The 22,272-nt window shown below is 37.2% G+C and overlaps 1 protein-coding gene and 1 long non-coding RNA gene across 2 annotated transcripts in view; one reads left to right on the forward strand and one right to left on the reverse strand.

Moving 5' to 3' along the window:
- The first annotated feature begins 525 nt into the window (after positions 1–525).
- The window catches only part of spred1 (sprouty related EVH1 domain containing 1), a 56,721-nt gene continuing 34,974 nt past the window's right edge, over positions 526–22,272 (forward strand). Inside the window, exon 1 of the mRNA XM_063007722.1 lies at positions 526–1,126. Within this exon, the coding sequence (XP_062863792.1) occupies positions 1,095–1,126 (32 nt within the window). The 5' untranslated portion in view covers positions 526–1,094. The remainder of the gene's footprint in view (positions 1,127–22,272) is intronic.
- LOC134325840 (uncharacterized) lies at positions 17,809–18,808 on the reverse strand. Its single transcript, XR_010014371.1, has 3 exons — positions 18,595–18,808; positions 17,968–18,101; positions 17,809–17,832 (listed from the first exon to the last, which is right to left on the reverse strand). It is a non-coding gene; the product is annotated as an uncharacterized LOC134325840 (long non-coding RNA).

The following is a 22,272-nucleotide window of genomic DNA, read 5'->3' on the forward strand; positions in this document are numbered from 1 at the left end:
CCGGTCCATTAAAGCCACATTAATTTAAACTCTCTAAAGCTTGAACTTTTTTCTTTTATGTGGGAAATACAAGTACCAAAGCATTCAATAGTAATTTAACATTAATAAAATGTTTAAATTTGTGAATGGACTGTTTAAAAACTTCGTATTAAGGCGGTGGTATCGCGATGCCACCGTGCAGATGGAAATGAGTGATGCATTTGATCCTCATGCAGCTTCCTCCTCGCGCCTCCTGCTGCACGCGTTAACTTCTTTAGGGAACCGAAGCACTATTTGTTCCAACTCTTTGAGAAAAGACCGTAGTCTTTACTTAAACAATTAAAAGAACATCAGAAAGAACAAAATTACAAAAGGAACGCGTTGCTCAAGTAATACACTGTGTCAATTAATCAAAAAATCGATTAATGTTTAAGTTTATTGTGTCTTATTCAGTGTTCGTGGCGGAAGGATTTCTGAGGCGTAGTGGGGCCAATGCTTCCGCCCAGTTTTCCGATGCGCGTCGTTCGAGTTGAAAATGGAGTTGGTGCAGAGAGAAGATATCCTCTGAACTTCCACACGAGACTCTTATTTTCTTATTTCGCGTGTATTTTTTTAATAGTTTATTCAAACGCTTTTTAAATTGTTATTCGTAAAGCGTGTCTGTTGAGTGTGTTTACGCTGTAAGCTGCACACAGTCCGCTAGTGTTTCTATTTTCCAGTGTTGTTGGCTCAAACTTAGCGAGAGGGAGCAGCTCAGTAATAATAGCTCGAGCTCTAGCTGGACAGTCAAAAAAATCGGACCACTATTGCATTTTTATGTGCATTTATAGACACGTTGGGATTTTGTGTCAGATCGCAGTGGAGGACGATAAGGATGTTGACTCGGCCGCAGATGGATTTTATTTACTGGGAAGATATGAATTGATCGCGGTTATTGTGAATCGGAGTGTGGGAGCTGCGGGAGAAGCAATGCGCCTCTGTACCGTCGGACTGCCACTGTTTTCTCAATAACTGCTTTAAGATGCCGACCAAAATGGTGATTTTTGCGATTTATTTTTTCGCCTTGGCTGCGCCGTCGATGCTGTTTGCAGGATTTGGATCTCCGTGAGGGAAAAATGAGTGAAGAACCGGCAAATCCCAATAACGAGTAAGTTTATTTATGTTGTTGTAATCAGTAGGAATTATGATTGTTATTATTTTACATAATAATTTCTGTATTGCAAGAATAGATAAACACATGTTATTTTGAGCCATGTTTACCTTCGGGTGTTTATGTTTTTTGTACAGATATATAGAACTTGGCCTTGAGTCAGGCAATTTAATTACATTGAAGTTAATGCTAGATTATGATAATTGTGATTGTTAGTGAGTGATAGGCTCAAAGTCCAAATTACAAGTGAGTAAACCTTTGACCACTGGACAGTAATACCATATATATATATATATATATATATACACACACTTACATACATATATATATAATTAATCTTCTTTTGTGTATGATGGCATACACATACTTGTGGAAAAGGCTGCGTTTACCTAAAGGCAAAATTGACTTATTTTTGTTATTGTCATCTGTTGTTGCATTTTAATAAATAATAATTACTATATTGTTATATAGTGTTTATAAACCAAGATAGACCATTATCCTGAAATGCACATAACAATGTCTAAATAAAGACATAAGGCATATGGCATGTAAGTAACACTGATTGTTTAATAAATGTGTCTGTATTCAGCATTATAATGCACTTGTAAAAATGTAAACAAGATGGCAATTAAATAACATGTCCCTTTAACGTGGTAGTACACCGTTTTCTCAAAGCGTAAAGCAATTCTATTTATTAAATACGTGCAGACATATTTTGCAAAGCTAAAATAATTGTAGTAATTTAAGGTATTTTCTTAGGTCCTTCGTGCGTTACAAGATGTTAAATTCGGTCTGCGGGTTTATTACCGCAATGTCAGGCTCACAGCGGCTGTGGACGCCATATTTTTCTCAATCATTCTCATTTGCATATCACAGTTCTCATTCATAAAAAACGCCAAAATAGCTCAGTTCCATCTTTAAACTGCTCGTCATTCGGCCTATAAATCGACACGTTTGCTATATGGTGTAAGGTAAGGTGATATTTTATTGAAATTGGCATTATACCCGTGTAGAAATTGAGTTTTTTTTAAACGCGAGATCGCTTGTTGACAGTCACTGAGCAAAAGCTGGTCGGGAGGCGCTGCGGTCACGTGACCGCGTCCATTCATAAACTACCTGGTTGCTCATTCACACTCAGCGAGCTCTTACTGTACAGATCTCAGGCTCACACCAAGATCACAGCAAGCATGCTGCTCAGCTGATTAGTTTTTTACTCTTCTCCTACATCTGCAGTGTCCCGTGATCTTTAGTTTAAGTTTTGTTATCTGAATTACTTGCACAGTGGCAGCTTTTTGTTTAATGTCGGTGTCGCCCATGTTCTTTCGCCATTTTTGCACGTCTTTATTTCATTAAAAGAAGCAATATAATAGAACACATAATATAACTATGCACATGTGATGTTTGCGTTCACTTTTATAAACTACTGGCTTGTTTGTGATGCTGGATGATAACAGAATGACTCTTTTTACGGATAATTTCATTTTCATTCATGGTCTTGCGCAATGCTGAGGATGCATGCTGCTGTGAGGCGTGTAAGAAATGTGTTTTCCAAAGAAAGATTGACACTGTTTAGATGATTTTCTCAGGCTTTATTTAACCAACTTGTGCCTTTTGCACTTCTCTGCACTATTCCTGCAACAATGCAGATGTGTTTTTTGTACACACATTTTCCTTTATCCATAATGTATGCATTATCATTTATAAAACCATTACATAACACTTTTGTATTCATTACTGCAATACGAGGTTAGTTATGCATTGATTTTGTTGCCTGTTTGCTAACAGTAACTGTAAGTTATACAACTATTCTATTCTATTCTATAAAAATATACTACTAATATTAAGTCAGTTGCAGGATGTTTACCAGCATATTAAAAGATTAAATTGTATGCCATTACCAACACCTTATTTGCTGTTTACAAATTTGAAGTCTATTTATTGGATTCTCCAAAGCAACAAGACATTAAAAACAAACTATGACAGTCTGATTTTAATCTGGCTTTTGCACATGCTTGTAAATGTTGCTGTTGTTTCTATAGTGCTAGTGGTCACTTGTATTTATTTTTTTCATGATGCAATCAGCCAATCAAGAGGTTTTTTTTGTAAGTTACATAATATTTGCTACCTCGGTCACTGGATAAGTCCAGCAAGAAAAGCCTCAATGAAGACATTGGCACTCAGTACTTGTGTCAATGCTGCAGTAAGCTATCCTATAAACCACCTTTTTAACTTATTAAAAAGAAGTGTTGTCTTTTGTAGTACATAGGAAGTCTTGTAAAAAAAAAAAAAAGAATTGCTTTGTGAAATAGTGTCAAAGGTGCCTGGTGCTTGATTGGTTGCTTTTAAAGCTGAAGTCACAGGAATTCTGTGCACTTGAAATTTACACTGTTAAATATAAGTGATTAGATTGAATAAAATTACATTTTAAATTACATTTCATATAAAGGTTTTACCCTAATTTTAAAGTTGGAACACAAAGGAAAATGCTAATAAACAGAAATCAGAAAAAATTGATTTGTTTTAGTATATGTTCATTCTTGATTTGAAAAAGGGTTTGGATAGGGGTAATGCAGGGGTGTTTGTGGATTGCCTGCTTTTTAACTTTCCTCAGGTGATGCTTTCAAGATTGGTTATCAAAGGAACAATAACAACATCAAAACTAGTCATTTGTTAAAAAATTGCAGGAACAAATATTCCAACAGTTAAACAATGTTGTGTCTTAATGCATGATTGCAAGGTATTATTACAATAAAATTTAAAGACAGCAGGGCTTAAAACCTCCATTAAATGCTTGTGACTTTTAGTCCTTCAAACAGCACTGCTGAAAACCGACATACTTCTGTAATGAATATAACCACCTGGGCTCGGGAATACATTGGAAATCCATTGTCAGTAAACACAGTTTGTCACTACATCCACAAATCCAAATTAAGACCGGCACTATGCGGAAGCCTTATATTACCAACATCCTGAAACGCAGCCGACATCTCTAATCTCAAGGTCATCTGAGATGGACTGACGCAAAGTGGAAATGTGGTCTCTAGAGTCCACCTTTCAAATCGTTTTGGGAAATAATGGGCATGGTACGTTTCCCTCAAAAAGCAAAAGTATCATCTCGAGTGTTATTAAAGCAATTTTTAAACACCAGCGTCTGTCATGACACAGTGGTTTGTTGGTTCCATAGCATGAGTAAACTGCACATCTATGATTGCACCATTAATCCTGAGGGCTGCGTATGTATTTTGGTCTGTGATGTGCTGCCATCTAGACAATGTCTTTTTCAGGGAATAGCCTGCTTGTTTTAGCAAGACAGTGCCAAGCCACAATCTGCACTTGTTCCAACTGTATGACCTGCCTGCTGACCAGACCGCTCTCTTATTAAAAACGTGTGGTGCATTATGAAGTGCAATATGCAACAATAGAGACTCTGTTGTGTTGAGCAGCTGAAGTGTTTTATGAGGCAGGAATAAGAAAAAATTCTACTTTCACATCTATAACATCTGGTGACTTTAGTTATCAAATGAAAGGAAATGCGACTTTAATGCCAAAGAGCTAAACATACCCAATGCAATGTGTCGTAGCTTTCCAATTTATTGCTGTCTGTTTTATGTTCCAAACTGTTTGTGGAGATGTTGGTGCATTTTGTACAGATTTTGTAAAACATTTAACTTTACAAAACAAATACAAAGATAAGATTTCCAATAATTTCACTGATCAAAAGTTTGTAAATACAAATACATTTAAAGTTTGATGCTTGTGACTTTAAAAATGAAAACGCATGTTTACGACTGCTGCATTTTTTTTATTAATTACATTTTTAATGTTTGGAAACCAAGGATACTAGTTGTTGAAATTTCGCAAATACAAATTTTGCCCATCTTGTTTGATACAAGACTTCGGCATGGTTACCGTTGTCTGATTCTACTCTTCATGAAGTGCCACACATTTTCAAAAAGGGGACAGGCCAGTCTAGCACAAACACACACTCTGTCTACCAAACCACGCTGTTGTAGCATGTGCAAAATGAAGCCTGTCATTACTGAAATAACCATGGACCTTATGGAAAAATGATGTTTCCTTGATGGTAGCATATGTCTCTCTAAAATCCCTATATAAGTATCTGCATTAGTGGTACCTTCATGTGTTTGAAAGTTAGCTATGTCTTGGGAACTGATGTACCTGAAGATGATGACTAGGTTGGCTTTTGCATCCAGTCTGGATGGTCCTTGTTGTGTTTTGTGGGAAGAACCTGACTTCTCTTTTTCTCAAAAACTAGCTAAAATGTGGTCTCATCTGACTATAGCACATTTATGCTTTCTTTTGGTCCATCTGAGACAAGCATGGACATTGAGAAATCAGCAGTGTATCTGCATAGAAGTGAAATATGGGATTTTTTAGGTGGCATTTAATGATGCAGTGGCGTACTATGTTAAGTGACAACTGTTTTACAAAATATTCCCAAACCCATGAGGCTATATGTATCACAGTAGCAAGATGGTTTCTCATGCAGTGCTGTCGATGGTCAAACACTTTCAACACTGGTTTCTTACCTTACCCCACCAGCAGTGAAATTTTGCCAGATGTCTTAAATCTGTACAGTCAACCATGAAAACCTAAATTGAAAATTTTTCTCCCAAACAGTTTGGCTCAAACCGGTGAGCCACGACTCATCAATGCTTGTAAAGTCTTTGATGGATCCTCCATTTATACTCAATCATGATACCCTCACCAGCTACCAATTCACCTGCTTACTGTGAAATGTTTCAAAACAGTTGAATTTGAATGTTCTATGAACGTTTCACTCTTGTTCCTCCCCCAGCTTTTTTGGAGTGTGTTGCAGGCCTCAAATTCTGAATTTGTTCATATTTACAAAATACAGAATTTGTCAGCCAAATTTTTTGAACTCACTTTTTGTATTTTTGCCACTTTTAAGACACAAAGGAGGTTTAAGAGAATTAACAAATCACAGATTCTTGTTTTTATTATAGTTTATTTATTATAGTAGAAACTGGGGTTTGTGCATTTGTTTTCATCGTTTGTATTTTTTTGAAATGTAGTTTGTGTAATTGCGACTGAATAGCTCTATTATTGTCTACAGAAAAGACTGCTAACTATTGGTTCCTTTTTTGCAGAAATGTTTGTTCTGGTGGTCAGGCTCATACTTGCTAAGACTTCAGCCAGTTTCCTCATGTCGTTCTCATTTCCTTTTGATATTTAAGGAACAGAGCAAACAGAAAGCATGAATGTCACATGCCTGTTAAAGGTTTTTGCTAAATAATACTCAACTCTGGCATGTTTTAGTGTAGCTTTGTACTGGTTGCTCACCTTTCTTTTATCAGATAAACAACCGAGTGATTCCTTTGGTATTACACATACATTTAGTTATATACAAGATTCTGTTTGTGTCTTTTAAAGTGGTTTTCAGCTTGCTGAACTGTGTGTGTGTGTGTGTGTGTGTGTGTGTGTGTTGGGCTTGATTAAGACCCAGCCATGTGGCTGTGGGCTGCAGCTGTGCTAAGTCTGTGTTCCTGTCTAGGAGGCCACAGGCGTAACTGGCTGCAGATGTAGATCCAAAACCGTGTGCTTTTTATCGAGTCCTCAAATTCTTTGAAAACAAGGAGGGTAAATCTGTGTGCCTTCTGGGTGTGTAGTGAGTGGATGTGGTTTTGTGTCTTTGCAAATGAAAGACAACGTTTCTATACCGTGTCCTGCCAAATAAGTGGAAACCAAAGCTTTTTCCACATTTTCTGTATTTTACGCTAGGACTAGACCTAAATAAAGAGAAGTAAGAAGCTACATAATTATTCAGTTTTAGTGTATTTTACGCAAAGTAAATGCATAATGATGTTGAAGATGACTGTATAAATAGATCCAGGTGACTTACAATTAATCATCCTGTATGTGTGCATCATTCCACATCTTGGATTGAAGAAAAAAACTACTTGAAAATGTTTGTGATAGTGTAACAGCTTGCTACATTTTCACTGTGCATGTTCTAATTGATCATACTCTATAGTCACAGGTGGAAAATCAGCAGCCCTAGACTGGGAATATGTACATGCAGTAAAAGACACCCTTCCCCACACACACACTTAAAAGTGTTTTAAAAACATTTTATGATTTATTTAATGCAGTGGTATTCGTACTGTGGATCAAAACTGCTTGTGTCAATTTAGTTTAAAATCTGTGCTTTCAAAAGGAATAGTTATTGTTTAATGGATAAAATCCTACCATGATTGCAATAATACATGTTCAATTAATTAATGGTGATTGTAGACTTGCATGTTCGGTGTATTGAAATATGTAAGGATATTTGTTAAGAAGGAAGGCACTAACTAGCCCATAACCACAGAGATTGGGTTTGAATCTCGGCACTGCTATCGGCCGGCCTGCTATCTAAACAGACATGACTGGCTTTGTTTGAGGGGAAGGTATGGCTTAAACCCTGCGATAGCCCTGTCTTGAAAAATGAAAGACCTGAATTGAAAAATGGTATTTTTGACTGACAATTCTGCCAAACGGTTTACCACAAACTGGTGAGCCACGACTCATCAATGCTTGTGAAGTCTGATCCTTTGGTGGATCCTCCATTTATACCCAATCATGATACCCTCAGCAGTTATTAATTTTCCAGTATCCTGACTGGGATAAAGCACTTATGAAATGTATGTTAGTGTGAATGGAATTGTGACTCTGCAGAAGTTCTTTCCATGTGGTGCTTAAATTGTTAGTATATCACGTTTATAGTTAATACTTAGTAATACTTAATTGGTAAATTTCAGATACAATGAATGCTATGTTATTTTCTACATTTCCCAGGGCAGCGCAGTGGCTAAGTGGGTAGCACTGCCGCCTCACAGCAAGAAGGTCCTGGGTTCGATCCCCAGGTGGGGCGGTCCAGGTCCTTTTTGTGTGGAGTTTGCATGTTCTCCCAGTGTCTGCGTGGGTTTCCTACGGGTGCTCTGGTTTTCTCCCACAGTCCTAAGACATTCAAGTGAGGTGAATTGGAGATACAAAATTGTCTGTGACTGTGTTCAATATAACCTTGTGAACTGATGAATCTTGTGTAACGAGTAACTACCGTTCCTGTCATGAATGTAACCGAAGAGTTTAAAAAATGACGTTAAAATCCTAATAAACAAATAAACAAACTACATTTCCAAGGCTGCGTTTCACACTAACAAGCCATGCACTTCCTAGTTTATGCCAATGTGGTAATACTTAAGTTGACTTTTCTCCCTGTTGGTTATAAGCACAAGGATATAATTGGGTTGTTTCTTTTTTTGTCATGAGCCTGTCACAATTATTCCATGATCACCTAATCACAGTTATTTGTGCTAATTATAAGTAAGAGCACTACAATTATTCATATACTTCTTTAAGACCGTATATTTTGCTTTAACAAAAACCTGGTTTATGATAACAAACTTTTTTAAAATAAATATTTCATAAATTACTGTAACATCATATTTTATTCATTGTTGTCAAGATTGATTTATTGGACTTTCTTAAGGGCTAAATGGTCTATGAATGCTGGAGCGAGCTAATGTGAACAGGAAGTAGTAGCACATAACTGTACAAAATACTGATCCTAGTCATTTTAGAAATTAGATAATAAAAACTGTATTCTTGTTGAGTCATGCTAATTTAATCCACTTTGAAAAGTAACAGAGCTTTTCACTGCTTGAGTCTTGCCTCAGGACAGGCTGGTATGCGATTGTGGAGAGTCTTGGTTGCTCGTCCCACACAGCTCATTTTGTGCATTTGCTCCTTCGATTAGAGCTGCATCCCCAGGGAGCAGTTGAACATCAAAGCTTGAAGCCTCGCTGCTGCAGTCCAAACTTGCGGTTCTGCTTTTCCTGTAAACATAGTGCAAGGTTTTAATTTTCCAAATGTTTGCGGTTTAAATTAAGATCATCTCAATATGTGGCTTGATTGATGTTGAAAATATGTTTCTACTTTTGATACACAAACAGAGGCCTTGATTTATTACCATACCACAGCATTTGGGCACTAAAGCATTGTTGTTTAGGTTGTGGTTTTAAGAGATGGGATAGTACCACAGTGAGGTAGAAAATCTGTGGCGCCAAATCTTACTGGACTGCCCTGAGTTAAGCTATGTTTTTGGTTATTTTGTTCTGCTGTTTGTTATGGCCTAATAAGAAAAGCTTTAATGTAATTTATGTAGCCATCTATAACGTACTTTATTGTTATAGCCTTTTAATGATTTTAGCTACATCTTAGACCTAAATTTGCCAGCTCCACCATTTGGACTAATGTGCAGTGTGAAAGTAAAGCAAAACATTTATTTACATATATATATATGTACATAAATGTTATATTTATATATAACATATAACATGAATGTAATAGAGTTGGGGATAAATGTTTGCTTTGATTTATTTTATTTTTCTTGAATATTTAAAAAGTGATTGCTGGTGCTTGTGGTAAAACATGCTACCCCACAACCGTTGTGACCTGGGGTTTGAATCTCAGAGGTGCTATTAGCCGGTCAGACATGATTGGCTATGACTGAGGAAAGCGGAATGGCTGAACAACTTAGCCATTGGGAGGTAAAAATAAGGAGGGTTGCATCAGGAAGGGCATCCAGTGTAAAACTATGCCAAATAAAAACAGCCTTGAGTATGCCTTGAGTCGCTAGTTTAGATTAAATTAAATTTTTTAATTAAGTTTCCTATTAATGATTACAGATACTCTTGTAATTTTCTTATGTTTTATTTTTATTCTGTGTGGATTCATGTGTGTAATAAACATATTAAATGTAAACCTTTGTAATTCTTATGTTATATGTTAAATACAGTTCAAATTCACAAGCAAATTAAAGATTTTGTAAGATGTAAGTTAATCAACAGCAAACCCTTCACACATTTGCTTAGGCAGCATTTCAACTGGCAATTTTTACTACATAGCGTAGTTAAGAAACCATTGGTGGTTTTACTAATTAGACACACAGTTTGAATGTGTTTGATACACACCATGGTGGTTTGTAAGAACTACAGACCTGACTGGCTGTGTATGTGCTAATCTTCACACAATTAAAACAGTTTCAAATACATTTCTCCAAGAATTATGTTTTTTACGCACCAATATATTTTAAGCAGTTTGAATACTTTATTCCTTATTTAAGAGAATATCTGCTGGGCCCTCTGCTGGCTGATTGATGGTGCCTGCACAAAGGCGGGGAAAGAGTGCGGATCAGGGTGTGTCTCTCCGTACACAAGGCTGATTCGCATATATGCACTTGCCTAGTGTGTGACAAAATGCATACCACTGCTGCCCACGTGTCGGAGGGGGCGTGGGTTAGCTTCGTTCTCCTCAAATCAGAGCGGGGGTCGGCATTAGTGGAGAGGAAGCGTGACGCAATCAGGCAATTGGATGTGCTAAAAAGAAAAAGGGGAGAAAATGCATAAACAAAAAAAAAAAGATATATAAAAGAATATCTGCTATCTGAGAGTAACTCTGATTGGTTACCGGCACATTGCTTTGCTTTCCATTTGTAACATTAAACTTTTTAACTTTACTTATTAAACAGTCATTTAAATGTGTTTTTCTCTTTAGGGTTGCATGAATTGTGTAATTACTTAGTTGTATATATTTACTAAATGTCCCAAGTTTGTCATGAGAAGGTGGTCAAATACTGAAATGACACTAAATTCTAAATAATTTCTATAATCTGATATATAAACCCACTTGAGACCACAGATGATTCATTGATTTATTTTTTACTTTAAACCCAATATAAATATTCTTAAATTCTCCTGCACCCTGGCATCCTTTTTTTTTAGATAGATATACAGCCTCCAGCTGGAATATAGGTTCAACTCTTGTGTAAATATGTTTATTCAGTTACCAAGAGCAGCACACAGCAACTTTTCACTTATTGTTGAAAGCTTTACTTTCATTTAATAACTTAATTAGATATATACATAGCACTAAGCCTCAGATGGCATGATTTGACTAGACATATTTTGGACTCGCTGTTCCAGTTCTAAAAAGCAATCAATCGCTACAGACCTCCAAACTACATGTGGCCTTCAGATTAGCTCAAGAACAGTGCGTAGAGAGCTTCATGGAATGGGTTTCCAGGCCGAGCAGCTGCATCCAAGCCTTACATCACCAAGTGCAATGACAAGCGTCGGATGCAGTGGTGTAAAGCACCAACCCGATAGAACACCTCAACCCGATTGAACTCTCGTCCAATATCAGTGTCTGACCTTACAAATGCGCTTCTGGAAGAATGGTCAAAAATTCCCATAAACACACTCTAAACACACTAAACATTGTGGAAAGCCTTCCCAGAAGAGTTGAAGCTGTTATAGCTGCAAAGGGTGGGCCGACATCATTAAACCCTATGGATTAAGAATGGGATGTCACTCAAGTTCATATGCATGTGAAGGCAGACAAACCAATACTTTTGGCAATATAGTATATGTTACACTGTTTCTCATTAACTAATGTATAAAATAGGGTAGATTAATTGGTAGGGTCAGACTGCTCAGACTGCTGAGTTGAAACTCATTCGCAATGCACATGCGCTAGTTTTACTCTTTTTTTTTTTTTTTAGAGAAAGTACACTGCTGTTCTCAAGCTGAGCAGTATTAAAATCATGATCGATTAAATTATGAACTATTAAAACTAGAGATGGAACGATCGATCGGCTATGAATCGGTACCGGCCGATTTTTTATCAAAATATGCTATCGGCGATCGGCCGATATTTCCTAAATGTAGCCGATCCGATCGTGTGATATATAAAGATCACGTTAAGTTAACAGCTCAGTGGATTGATCCAGACTTTGAGCTACAAAGCACGAACCATCGCATCACCATTCATCAACCATCGTACAGAAACCATCGTGAAAGCTCTTTATGACCTACGTTATATAAACTCCTGGTTCACTTTGGTAAATCGTAAGTGGTTCTTGCTTGTGATGTAGATGAGAACAGAAAACGTTACAGAGCCAATCGGAGGCAAAAGTTTATTCATTACCAAATTCGTTAGTTCAGGATCATCTGCTGAACTTTTAGGATCATCAGAAAACGTTTAGCTCCTTAGACGGAACGAGTCTGACTCGGTTACAGATCTGTGGTAATAGCAGTTTAATTAAGCTTTTTAATTAAGCTTTTTAATGTAAGAGAGTCACACAAAATGTTCTGTATTAGTTGGTGTTTATTTAAAACCACGACATTTAATTAATAACAGTAAACACGGAGAGATGACTGAGAAGAGAAACTTATGCTTCGCGGAAAATGAATCGACTCGTGAATCACTTTAAGCGATACAGTGAACAGATCATTTCTCTTAAAGGCACAAACACACACACGCACACGCGCTGCTCCGGTTTATCTTCACTGTAAGGCTCTTTTTAAGGTTTTTTCAGACTGAACTGGATAACATTAAACCTGCGTGTGTGTGTGATCAGTTAGACTAATATGTCTGATGTTGTTGTTTGATGTACTTTATTTACTGCTAAATTTGCAACGCCCCCTTATCGGAATCGGCTATCGGCTGATATCCCTGAAAGGAGATCGGAGATCGGAATCGGTGCCAAAAACCCCGATCGGTACATCTCTAATTAAAACTCTGAAGCAGTTTTATGTCAGTATGGGGTCTTACATATATCTCTGTGTATTGTTATTTTATATATTTATTTTTTTACCATCTAATAATAACTTGACTAATGTTGTCAGGAAAAGCTTTAAAATGCTGACTTCATCTATATTAATTTACATTAGCATGTTTGGCTCTTGTAATAAACTGTTTACTTCTAGCTGCTGTTTAAAATCTACATTCTGAAGGCTGAACTGGTTCTGTTTGCTGTGTTTATGTTCATCTTACTGTTTTACACTACTGGTATATTCACTATGTCGTGCTGTTTTTTATTTAAAAAAAATATTTTAATGTGACGCTATAACCTTGTTGGTTATCTGGTAAAAGAAATGGGCAACATTTGCATCCCTTATTTTAAATTTGATTCTGTCATCCTGTTACAATTACTTGTTCTTGAGAAAACATACAGTTGAGGATTAAAGTTTACATTCACTTGTAAGGGACATTACACTACCAGTTTAAATGGAGGAAAGTTGACAAAGTTAACCTTTGTGTCTGTGTGTACCACACTGAGCATGGAGCAAAGAGAATGTGATAACCAAAATCTCAAAGCTACAAGTCCATCTCCCTATAACAAATGTTTCAGTGTCCAAGGTGCACAACATCATTAACAAGTTTGCATAAACAACTGTAGCTGACCTCCCTGGATGTGGACATTAGAAAATAATTGATAAAAAATTGCAACAAAGGATTATTTGAATGGTGGAAAACAAGAAAGCACCAATAAATGGAGTAAGACAAAGAGCTTAAAAGTTCTAAAGTGGTAATTAGAGAAGATCTATATCCAGTCAAACGCCTGTGGAGAAATCTCAAAACATGGAGATCTGGAGCAGTTGGAAAAAGAAAATTGATCCATAGTTTCAGTAGAGAGGTGTAAGAAACTCATTTATGGGTACAGAAAGAGGAAGGGTATGCTACCAAAAGTTATGGGTGCTAAGAATTTTGTCCAGTCCATTTCTGAGTTTTGTCTTTGTTCTTAGCTTTTTTTGTTCCAATTCAAACACAAGAAATAAACCTGTGAATACCTGTGCATTCTCCGAAAGAAATGGACAGATTATGTTTTTTTGTCCAATATTGTCTGTCATGGAAGTTCTGGCAGTTCAGTGATTTCTGCATTGTTTACTGTAAATAATAAGCAAAAATATCTAATTTTTTCATGGTTTTATTGATTTCTTTTTTTATCTGACAATTTGCTGGGCTAAATAATTATATGCAGCAACCCACATTGTTGTTTGTGCTTTGTGCAATGCTTTCTATCAGATGAATATTAAAGTATAAAATTAGTATATTCTGTTATTTTAAATATGTCTAGGACAAATACTAACAGGTCTCTCCCTGTGGTAATTATTATTATTATTATTATGTTTACTTTATGATCACAAGCTCCTATCATTGTCATCTGCTGATACTTCTATCTGTATTTTAGGTGCATGATAAATGTACCCAGGTAGCACTGTATTTTCATTAAAATTAAACAACTAAGACTCTGTATACTAAACCCATGACAAATTTGGAAGCATTGTAAATAAATACAAGTGATGACAAAGATAACTGTGGTAATACAATAGAAATGTGTAGTTTTTGTAGCTTTAAACGTTCTGTTTGTCCATTAGCCTGTGGGGTTTTTTGTTTGTTTGTTTGTTTAATACCTGTCAATTATGCAATATTTGTCAATGACATATGCATTTTAGGAACAGTCAGGTATATTTTGTTTTAAGATATTCTTTGTTGGTGAGTTAATGGTTATAGTTCATTTCTTATTTATAATTTATTTAAGTCTGAATGCCAGTGATAAACCAAGTAGTGCAGTGATTCAGATCAGGGCTTGGTGAGTTTATGAGCAACTCTTGATTGCAATTAAAAAGGAAACAGATGAAACTGGTTTGAGAAAAATAGTTAAAATAGTGTTTTTGTTCCCTTTGGATCATCCTGTTCCACATACCTGATTTGCCACTTTTTTTTTTTTTTTTTAGACAAGATGCCCTTCCTGATGCAACCCTCCTTGTTTTTATCTGGACTTGTGTGTTTGCATGTGGAACAGAAATTAAACTGCTAGTTGCTAACCAGTACAGCTTAGAATGCTGGTCTCTGAGATGCAGTGTGATGTGTATATGTGTGTGAAGGCTGTGTGTCAAACTGCTGTGAACACTTTACTCCTCCCCTTACTCCCCTCCTGTACACTTAATACACACACTTAAGTGTTGTAGTGAAAGAATGAAGTGTGCTTATATTTACAGAACACTGCAGAATGAACACAGGCATTGCAGAAATTTCTGGATACACAGAAAACTGAATGTTTCTTTTTTATGCCGTAAGTTATGCAGTACGTTTTAGTTCAGCATTTTGAACATCATGTTAAAACATACATTCTTTAATTCATTTTTTTAATTGATGTTAATTCATGTTGTGGATTATGCCCTAGGCTTATGTTCTTTTTTATTGCGGTTTTGTTGCTGTAGGACATTAAGATGTTTGGACAATCACATTTAATTCAGGTCTTGGACAGCCCATATGTAACCAGTATGTTTTAGATTCTGATTGGCTTATTGGTTAGAGTAAAGGAAATAATAGGGTCAGGACTCTTTTTACACAGAGTAGCAACTTGTGTCTCAGCATCAAGCTGGATGTGCTTCAAAACATGACCATGTGTTAGCCCACTGTGACCCTTTAATTAAAAAGCTGTTAATGAAACATGTCATGGTTGTAGGATGCAGGACCATATTACAAGCATGGTCTAAGGTTAGACAGGTGTCTTTTTCACAGCAATCTAACAATCTTGATGTGCTTTACACCTTCATTAGAAAAAAAAAACTTAGGTTGTGTTTAAACTTGTCATCTTTGGTTTGATTAAAACGAACCCTGGTGAGATTGCTTCGTTAGTGTGGTTTGTTACAGTTATGTGACCGCTTACTTTCAAACTATGGTTTGCACACTAAGAAGCGAGCCGGGAGCGCTTAAGGAGGGGGTCTCTGTCCGTTTCTAATCAAATTCTGTTGTGATTCATATTAGGTATGAACACGATACAAACCAAAGGCATCTAAAATCACTGTGAATCAATCATAGGACGTGATGTCACAAGATGCGACACTATACATGCCGCAAGAGAACAAACTTCTGTCTTTGGTGTATGCAGCGGATGAATTTCTAGTGCTGTTTTAGCCTTTATCCATTTTACCACCTCTTGCTGTGTTTCCAGTTGGTAAAAGTACCATCAGGTATACACAACCCTGATAAGTGCATTAAGCCCAGTGTGGTGTATTATGAGAGGCCGTGTAGGCCATAATTCTGAGTTGAATTCTCTCACACACACTATCATACTCTCTCACACATACCATCATTCTCTCTCACACATACCATCATTCTCTCTCACACACACCATCATACTCTCACACATACCATCATTCTCTCTCACACACACCATCATACTCTCTCACACACACTATCATACTCTCTCACACACACCATCATACTCTCTCACACACCATCATACTCTCTCACACACACTATCATTCTCTCTCACACACACCATCTTACTCTCTCACACACACCATCATACTCTCTCACACACACTATCATACTCTCTCACACACACCATCATACTCTCTCTCACACACTATCATACTCTCTTACACACACCATCATACTCTCTCTCACACACTATCATACTCTCTTACACACACTATCATACTCTCTCACACACACCATCATACTCTCTTACACACACTGACATACTCTCTCACACACACCATCATACTCTCTCGCACACCATCAAGGTGTTTGAAGGAGGACAGGAAGTCAGATTACCTGATTGATATACAGCTGTAAGAACAGAGCCTGCACATAAATTGGTCTACAAAAAACATTTCAATCTGGCAGCAGACCTTTTAACAATGAATTTACACTTTTGTTTAGCTTTGTTGAGCTAGCCATGATATTTTTACTTTCTACCTTTTTTTTTTTTACAAGGTCACTTTGGTTTGTGGAAATAAATGGTAATGAGGAGGACGTTTTACTATTTTTGTCCATCACAATGAGATGCATTTAGAACATTGAAAGGAAAACTGACAGCATGGGACATACCAGCATGATTCTGGAAATATTATTTTGTGAGCTTAATGGATAAACACTGACAACTTTTTACTTTCTTTTAATTAGCCAGCAGTTAGAAGGAGGTGACAGTCAATGAAGTCTGGGTGCACTGGAGGCACTTTATGCATGTTTTTGTTCCCTAAAAAATTCATAGGAAAACTCAAGATCAGTAGAAATTACACACAGGGATATATTTACTCCAAGAGTACCTCCAACAATCAGAACTGGTCATCCTGGTTGCCATCAGTACAATATACTACATAAACAAATTACCTTTGGTTTGTCTCTTGAAATTCGTTGCTTGGTTCCGTTAGAATCATCGGGAGGAAATTATACAGGCACAGACAGCAACTTCAAATTGGTTAACTGACGTGTGTGTGTGAGAGAGAGTATACAGCAATGTCTGATGCAGCTTTGGCTGACATTGTTAATAAGATTCTTCAAACCACCCCAAATGCAGATGAAAGGTACGTGCTAGGAGGACTACAGTCTTACAACATCAGAAAACAGCACTGGCATGCGCTGCAAGTGCTTGACCCAAATGGACATGCCTTCCGTCACGGGCGTGCAACTGGCCAAATAATTTACAATGTTCAAATTCCCAATTAGTTATGGTTATTAGAGTTATTTGTGATAGTAATTAAAACTTCATAAAGTATTTCTGATAAATGAAACAATGCAGTAATGTAAAAAAATGAGGACACCCAATATAATATTTAGATATTTATTATTAAGTTATGGACAGGTCAGGAAATCACTATTAGACTGGTTAACAAAGATCTTGTACCAAGCAAACAAATGTTTCTTATTTATTGTTGCATGCAGAAACCAAATATTTTAGAACAGTCTCAACAGCAAATAATCTGTCACTCAGGTGGATTAAGGTATCCTTAGCCCTTGTAGTCATACAATGACTGGTGTGGTACTTCTGTGGTCACTAGATGCTGTTGTCGTGTCAACCTCTACACCACTGTCCTCTAAATCTGTGGTGACAAAAAACAAAAAAACACACACACACACACAATGCATTTAGAAAATGGGGGGGGGGGCTACAAATTACTTATTATTATTAATATACAATATAAACATACTGCTTACATTATTTTTAAATAACTTACCGTAAATGTGTAATGGTCTACTGTACACTGCCTTTGATGTAAATGTATTGTGAATCATGAAGCCATTTAGTTTCTGGCCCTCGTGCAACTTTGGTGAAACCAGTTTGTTTCCTCATGCCATCAAAAGTTCAATACTGAAAACACAAAAATTTAATTTAGTTTCAAAACCAGTCTATAGCAATTCACCCAATACAATCAAATATTTAGAGAACAGTTACTGAAAAGAGCTTGGTCTCAACTTATAATGAATTACATAACTTTTCTGTAATAAAAGAAATATAACAAACTTTAACAGTACAAGTTAGAATGAGCACTGAGACAGATTTTGAAATGTTAGACTGTAAGTCTGTAGCTTTCCATGTGCAGCAGTATTGACACATTAATGTAACTATAGCCATTAAAATGATAAAGTAATTTTATTTATTGTTCTTTAAGAAAGCTTCCAAGACAGAGTTTCTTATAAATGTGCTTTATGAGAACTCACTTACTTAGTTTGGCATTACTAGAACGTTTAAAACGTGTAATTTGCAGATGGTCCCTTACAAAGACGAATATTTATAAAATATCCCAATCTAAACCCGAATCTATCAGAAGCTAAATGAGTTTAATCATGTTTAGTGAACTCACCTGTCCCTGACTCTGGAGCCTCTGTTCTCTGAGGTTGAGGCTGATATGGAGATCGCATCACTGATGATTCGGATATAAAGCTTCACCGCATTTCTTCCTCCGCGGCCGCGTTTAGATTCCTGTCGGGCTGTCGGGTTTAAATCCACATTTCTGACATGGATGTGGCAGCGGTGGAAAAGTTTAAAATGTTGTTAACAGGCCGATGCTCCATTGATTCACTCTCGGTCCACTATCCTCTCCTATCAGTAATAATGAGGAAGGCGGGACGTGTGTGAAATCCCGCGTCTTCTACCAATCAGGTACTGAGAATTTAATATTACTTCCGTTTCAATCAAACTCGTTTCCGTTTCAATCAAACTCTCTCACACATACCATCATTCTCTCACACACACTATCATACTCTCTCACACACACACTATCATACTCTCTCACACACACTGTCATACTCACTCTTACACACTATCATACTCTCATACATGGATTACTATGCTCTTTCACATATACTACAATGATGAGTATGAGAGAGTATGATGGTGTGTGTAAGAGAGTATGATGGTGTGTGTGAGAGAGTATGATGGTGTGTGTGAGAGAGTATGACAGTGTGTGTAAGAGAGTATGATGGTGTGTGTGAGAGAGTATGATGGTGTGTGTGAGAGAGTATGATGGAGTGTGAGAGAGAGTATGATAGTGTGTGTAAGAGAGTATGATGGTGTGTGTGAGAGAGTATGATGGTGTGTGTGAGAGAGTATGATAGTGTGTGTGAGAGAGTATGATGGTGTGTGTGAGAGAGTATGACAGTGTGTGTAAGAGAGTATGATGGTGTGTGTGAGAGAGTATGATAGTGTGTGTGAGAGAATTCATCTCAGAATTATGGCCTACACGGCCTCTCATAGTGTATCGTGACAACTGGCTTGCAAAATAGAAACATATGTGCATCCTGTGTAGTTTTTTAATTGCAAATACGTGGGTGTGAACACTAAAGCAGGGCAGTTGTAGCCTAGTGGATAAGGTACTGGACTAGCAATCAAAATGTTGTTGGTTTAAGCCCCACCACTGCCAGGCCCTTGAGCAAGGCCCCTAACCTTCAACTGCTTAGACAACATACTGTCACAGTACTGTAAGTCACTTTGGATAAAAGCGTCTGCTAAGTGCTAAAAATGTAAAGCAACCCAGGACTAAAAAGTAACAGCGTATCATTTTCTTGTTTGGTCCAGACGAAGGGAAGCGAACTACAAGTATAAACACGACCTTAATGATGTTTTTTTTTCCACAAGGGTAAGCAAATGATCTCTTTCATAAGCTCCTTTTATAAACAGTATAGGAATGTAAATAGATGGAGGACTTGGATTTTAGCTTTACATAAAAATCCCAACATAAAAACAGCCAAAAAACACTTGTGTGTTTGAGCTTTTCAATGATACATCTTTTGATAAAACACATTACTTTGCTTGCTTTGAACCAAGTACACAATTGGGGGTTGGCAAATGGTTTAAAATACATTTTATTTACTCCTAAAGTGATTTATTCAGTGTGTTTTCATATTCTGTGCTTTTTTTTTCAATAAAGGAAATAGGCCAGTCAAGCTGAACAGGCCTTCTTTGGTTCAGCACAGGAAAGAAGGGTGACATTTTTTCCTTTCTGATGCTAATGAAAAGAGGAGCTTTTCCAGCTTTAGCTTGCAGAGCGTGTCTCTCCTGCAGCATGCTCCACTGCCTGGACATTGTGCGAGCACAAAAATCTAGGCCTGGTATCCAATAACGTGAAATTTCAGCAGAGAAGCGGCCATTGTGCGATGTGGAGTGGGAGGGGGGAGAGGCTGGGGTTGACTTGGCAGAAACCCAGGGTTCAGGCCACATCCTACAGCTCTCCTCCTCTTCTTTGCCTTTAAATCAGGCCAGGAAACGACTGGCCCTGGATCCCCCGGCCTCCCGGGTCAGGCCTCACACACATGCATTAAAGCAGCGCTATACATGTTGAGTAATTTTGGAGTTTGAAACTGAACGATCTGTGCATGTAGGTTAAGCTTAAATCATTATGATGTTTCTCTTCCTTATTTTATTTGCTGTAGAAAGAATGCGTAACTTGGTCCGCCATTTGGTGGGAAACACTCACACCAATTCATGAGAGCAGAAATTGCTGGTGCGTCACACAATCCTCCCACTCAATGGTAATACGGTTTCGCCCTGTATGTTCTCAAAGATTGGGGGGAAACTTTGCCAAGGCTGTGCATTCTCACTGCTTAGAGTGGGTATTTACACATACACTCTCTTGTTTGATCGACCTGTTTTCTAAGCAGTGGTCAAACATACATTTTAAGCATCTTGTCCCTATGGTTCCTCTAAATGCTTGTATTTTATTTACTTTATTTGCTACTACTCCTTGAGCGTAGTTCTTATATAGGGTGCTCGAATGTTTAGTCTGTAGTCTTTATTTTGTAATAGCGCTTAACAGTGAGGTTTGGGAAGTAAAAAAGTCTTTTGCATAGCAAGGTCCAATTTAAACTTTATGCTTGTATGATGATATATCTTATTTAAACTTTATTTAAAGAAAAAAACACATCATGTAAAAATCATTGGCTATGTTTAAATACAAGATTTCCTCCAATTGAATTAATTCAGATGTTTATATATTTATATGTTCATATATATATATATATATATATATATATATATATATACACTGATCAGCCATAACATTAAAACCACCCCTTGTTTCTACACACACTGTCCATGTTATCAGCTCCACTTACCTCCACTCATACCAGCACAACACACACTAACACACCAACACCATGTCATTGTCACTGCAGTGCTGAGAATGATCCACTACCTAAATAATACCTGCTATGTGGTGGTCCTGTGGGGGTCCTGACCATTGAAAAACAGCATGAAAGAAGGCTAAAAAGGTATGTAGAGAAATAGATGGACTACAGTCAGTAATTGTAGAACTACAAAGTGCTGCTCTATGGCAAGTGGAGCTGATAAAATGGACAGTGAGTGTAGAAACATAGAGGTGGTTTTAATGTTATGGCTGATCAGTATACATATATATACAGTGGGGGAAATAAGTATTTGATCCCCTGCTGATTTTGTAAGTTTACCCCCTTACAAAGACTTGAACAGTCTATAATTTTTATGGAATGTTTATTTTAACAGAGAGAGACAGAATATCAACAAAAAACCCAGAAAAAAAACATTAAATAAAAGTTATAAATTAATTTGTATTTAATTAAGGGAAATAAGTATTTGATCCCCTACCAACCAGCAAGAATTCTGACCCCCACAGACCGGTTATGTGCCCATGAGGCACACAAATTAGTCCTGTCCCTGTATAAAAGACTCCTGTCACAGAATCAGTTTCTTCCGTTCAAATCTCTCGACCACCATGGGCAAGACCAAAGAGCTATCAAAGGACGTCAGGGACAAGATTGTAGACCTGCACAAGGCTGGAATGGGCTACAAGACCATCAGCAAGAAGCTTGGTGAGAAAGAGACCACTGTTGGTGCGATAATTCGAAAATGGAAGAAATACAAGATCACAGTCAATCACCCTCACTCTGGAGCTCCATGCAAGATCTCACCTGGTGGGGTAAGAATGATTCTGAGAAAGGTGAGGTCAGTCCAGAATTACACGGGAGGAGCTTGTCAATGATCTCAAGGCAGCTGGGAGCAGAGAAAT

Source organism: Trichomycterus rosablanca, chromosome 13 (assembly GCF_030014385.1).
Source record: "Trichomycterus rosablanca isolate fTriRos1 chromosome 13, fTriRos1.hap1, whole genome shotgun sequence".
Lineage (NCBI taxonomy): Eukaryota > Metazoa > Chordata > Actinopteri > Siluriformes > Trichomycteridae > Trichomycterus > Trichomycterus rosablanca.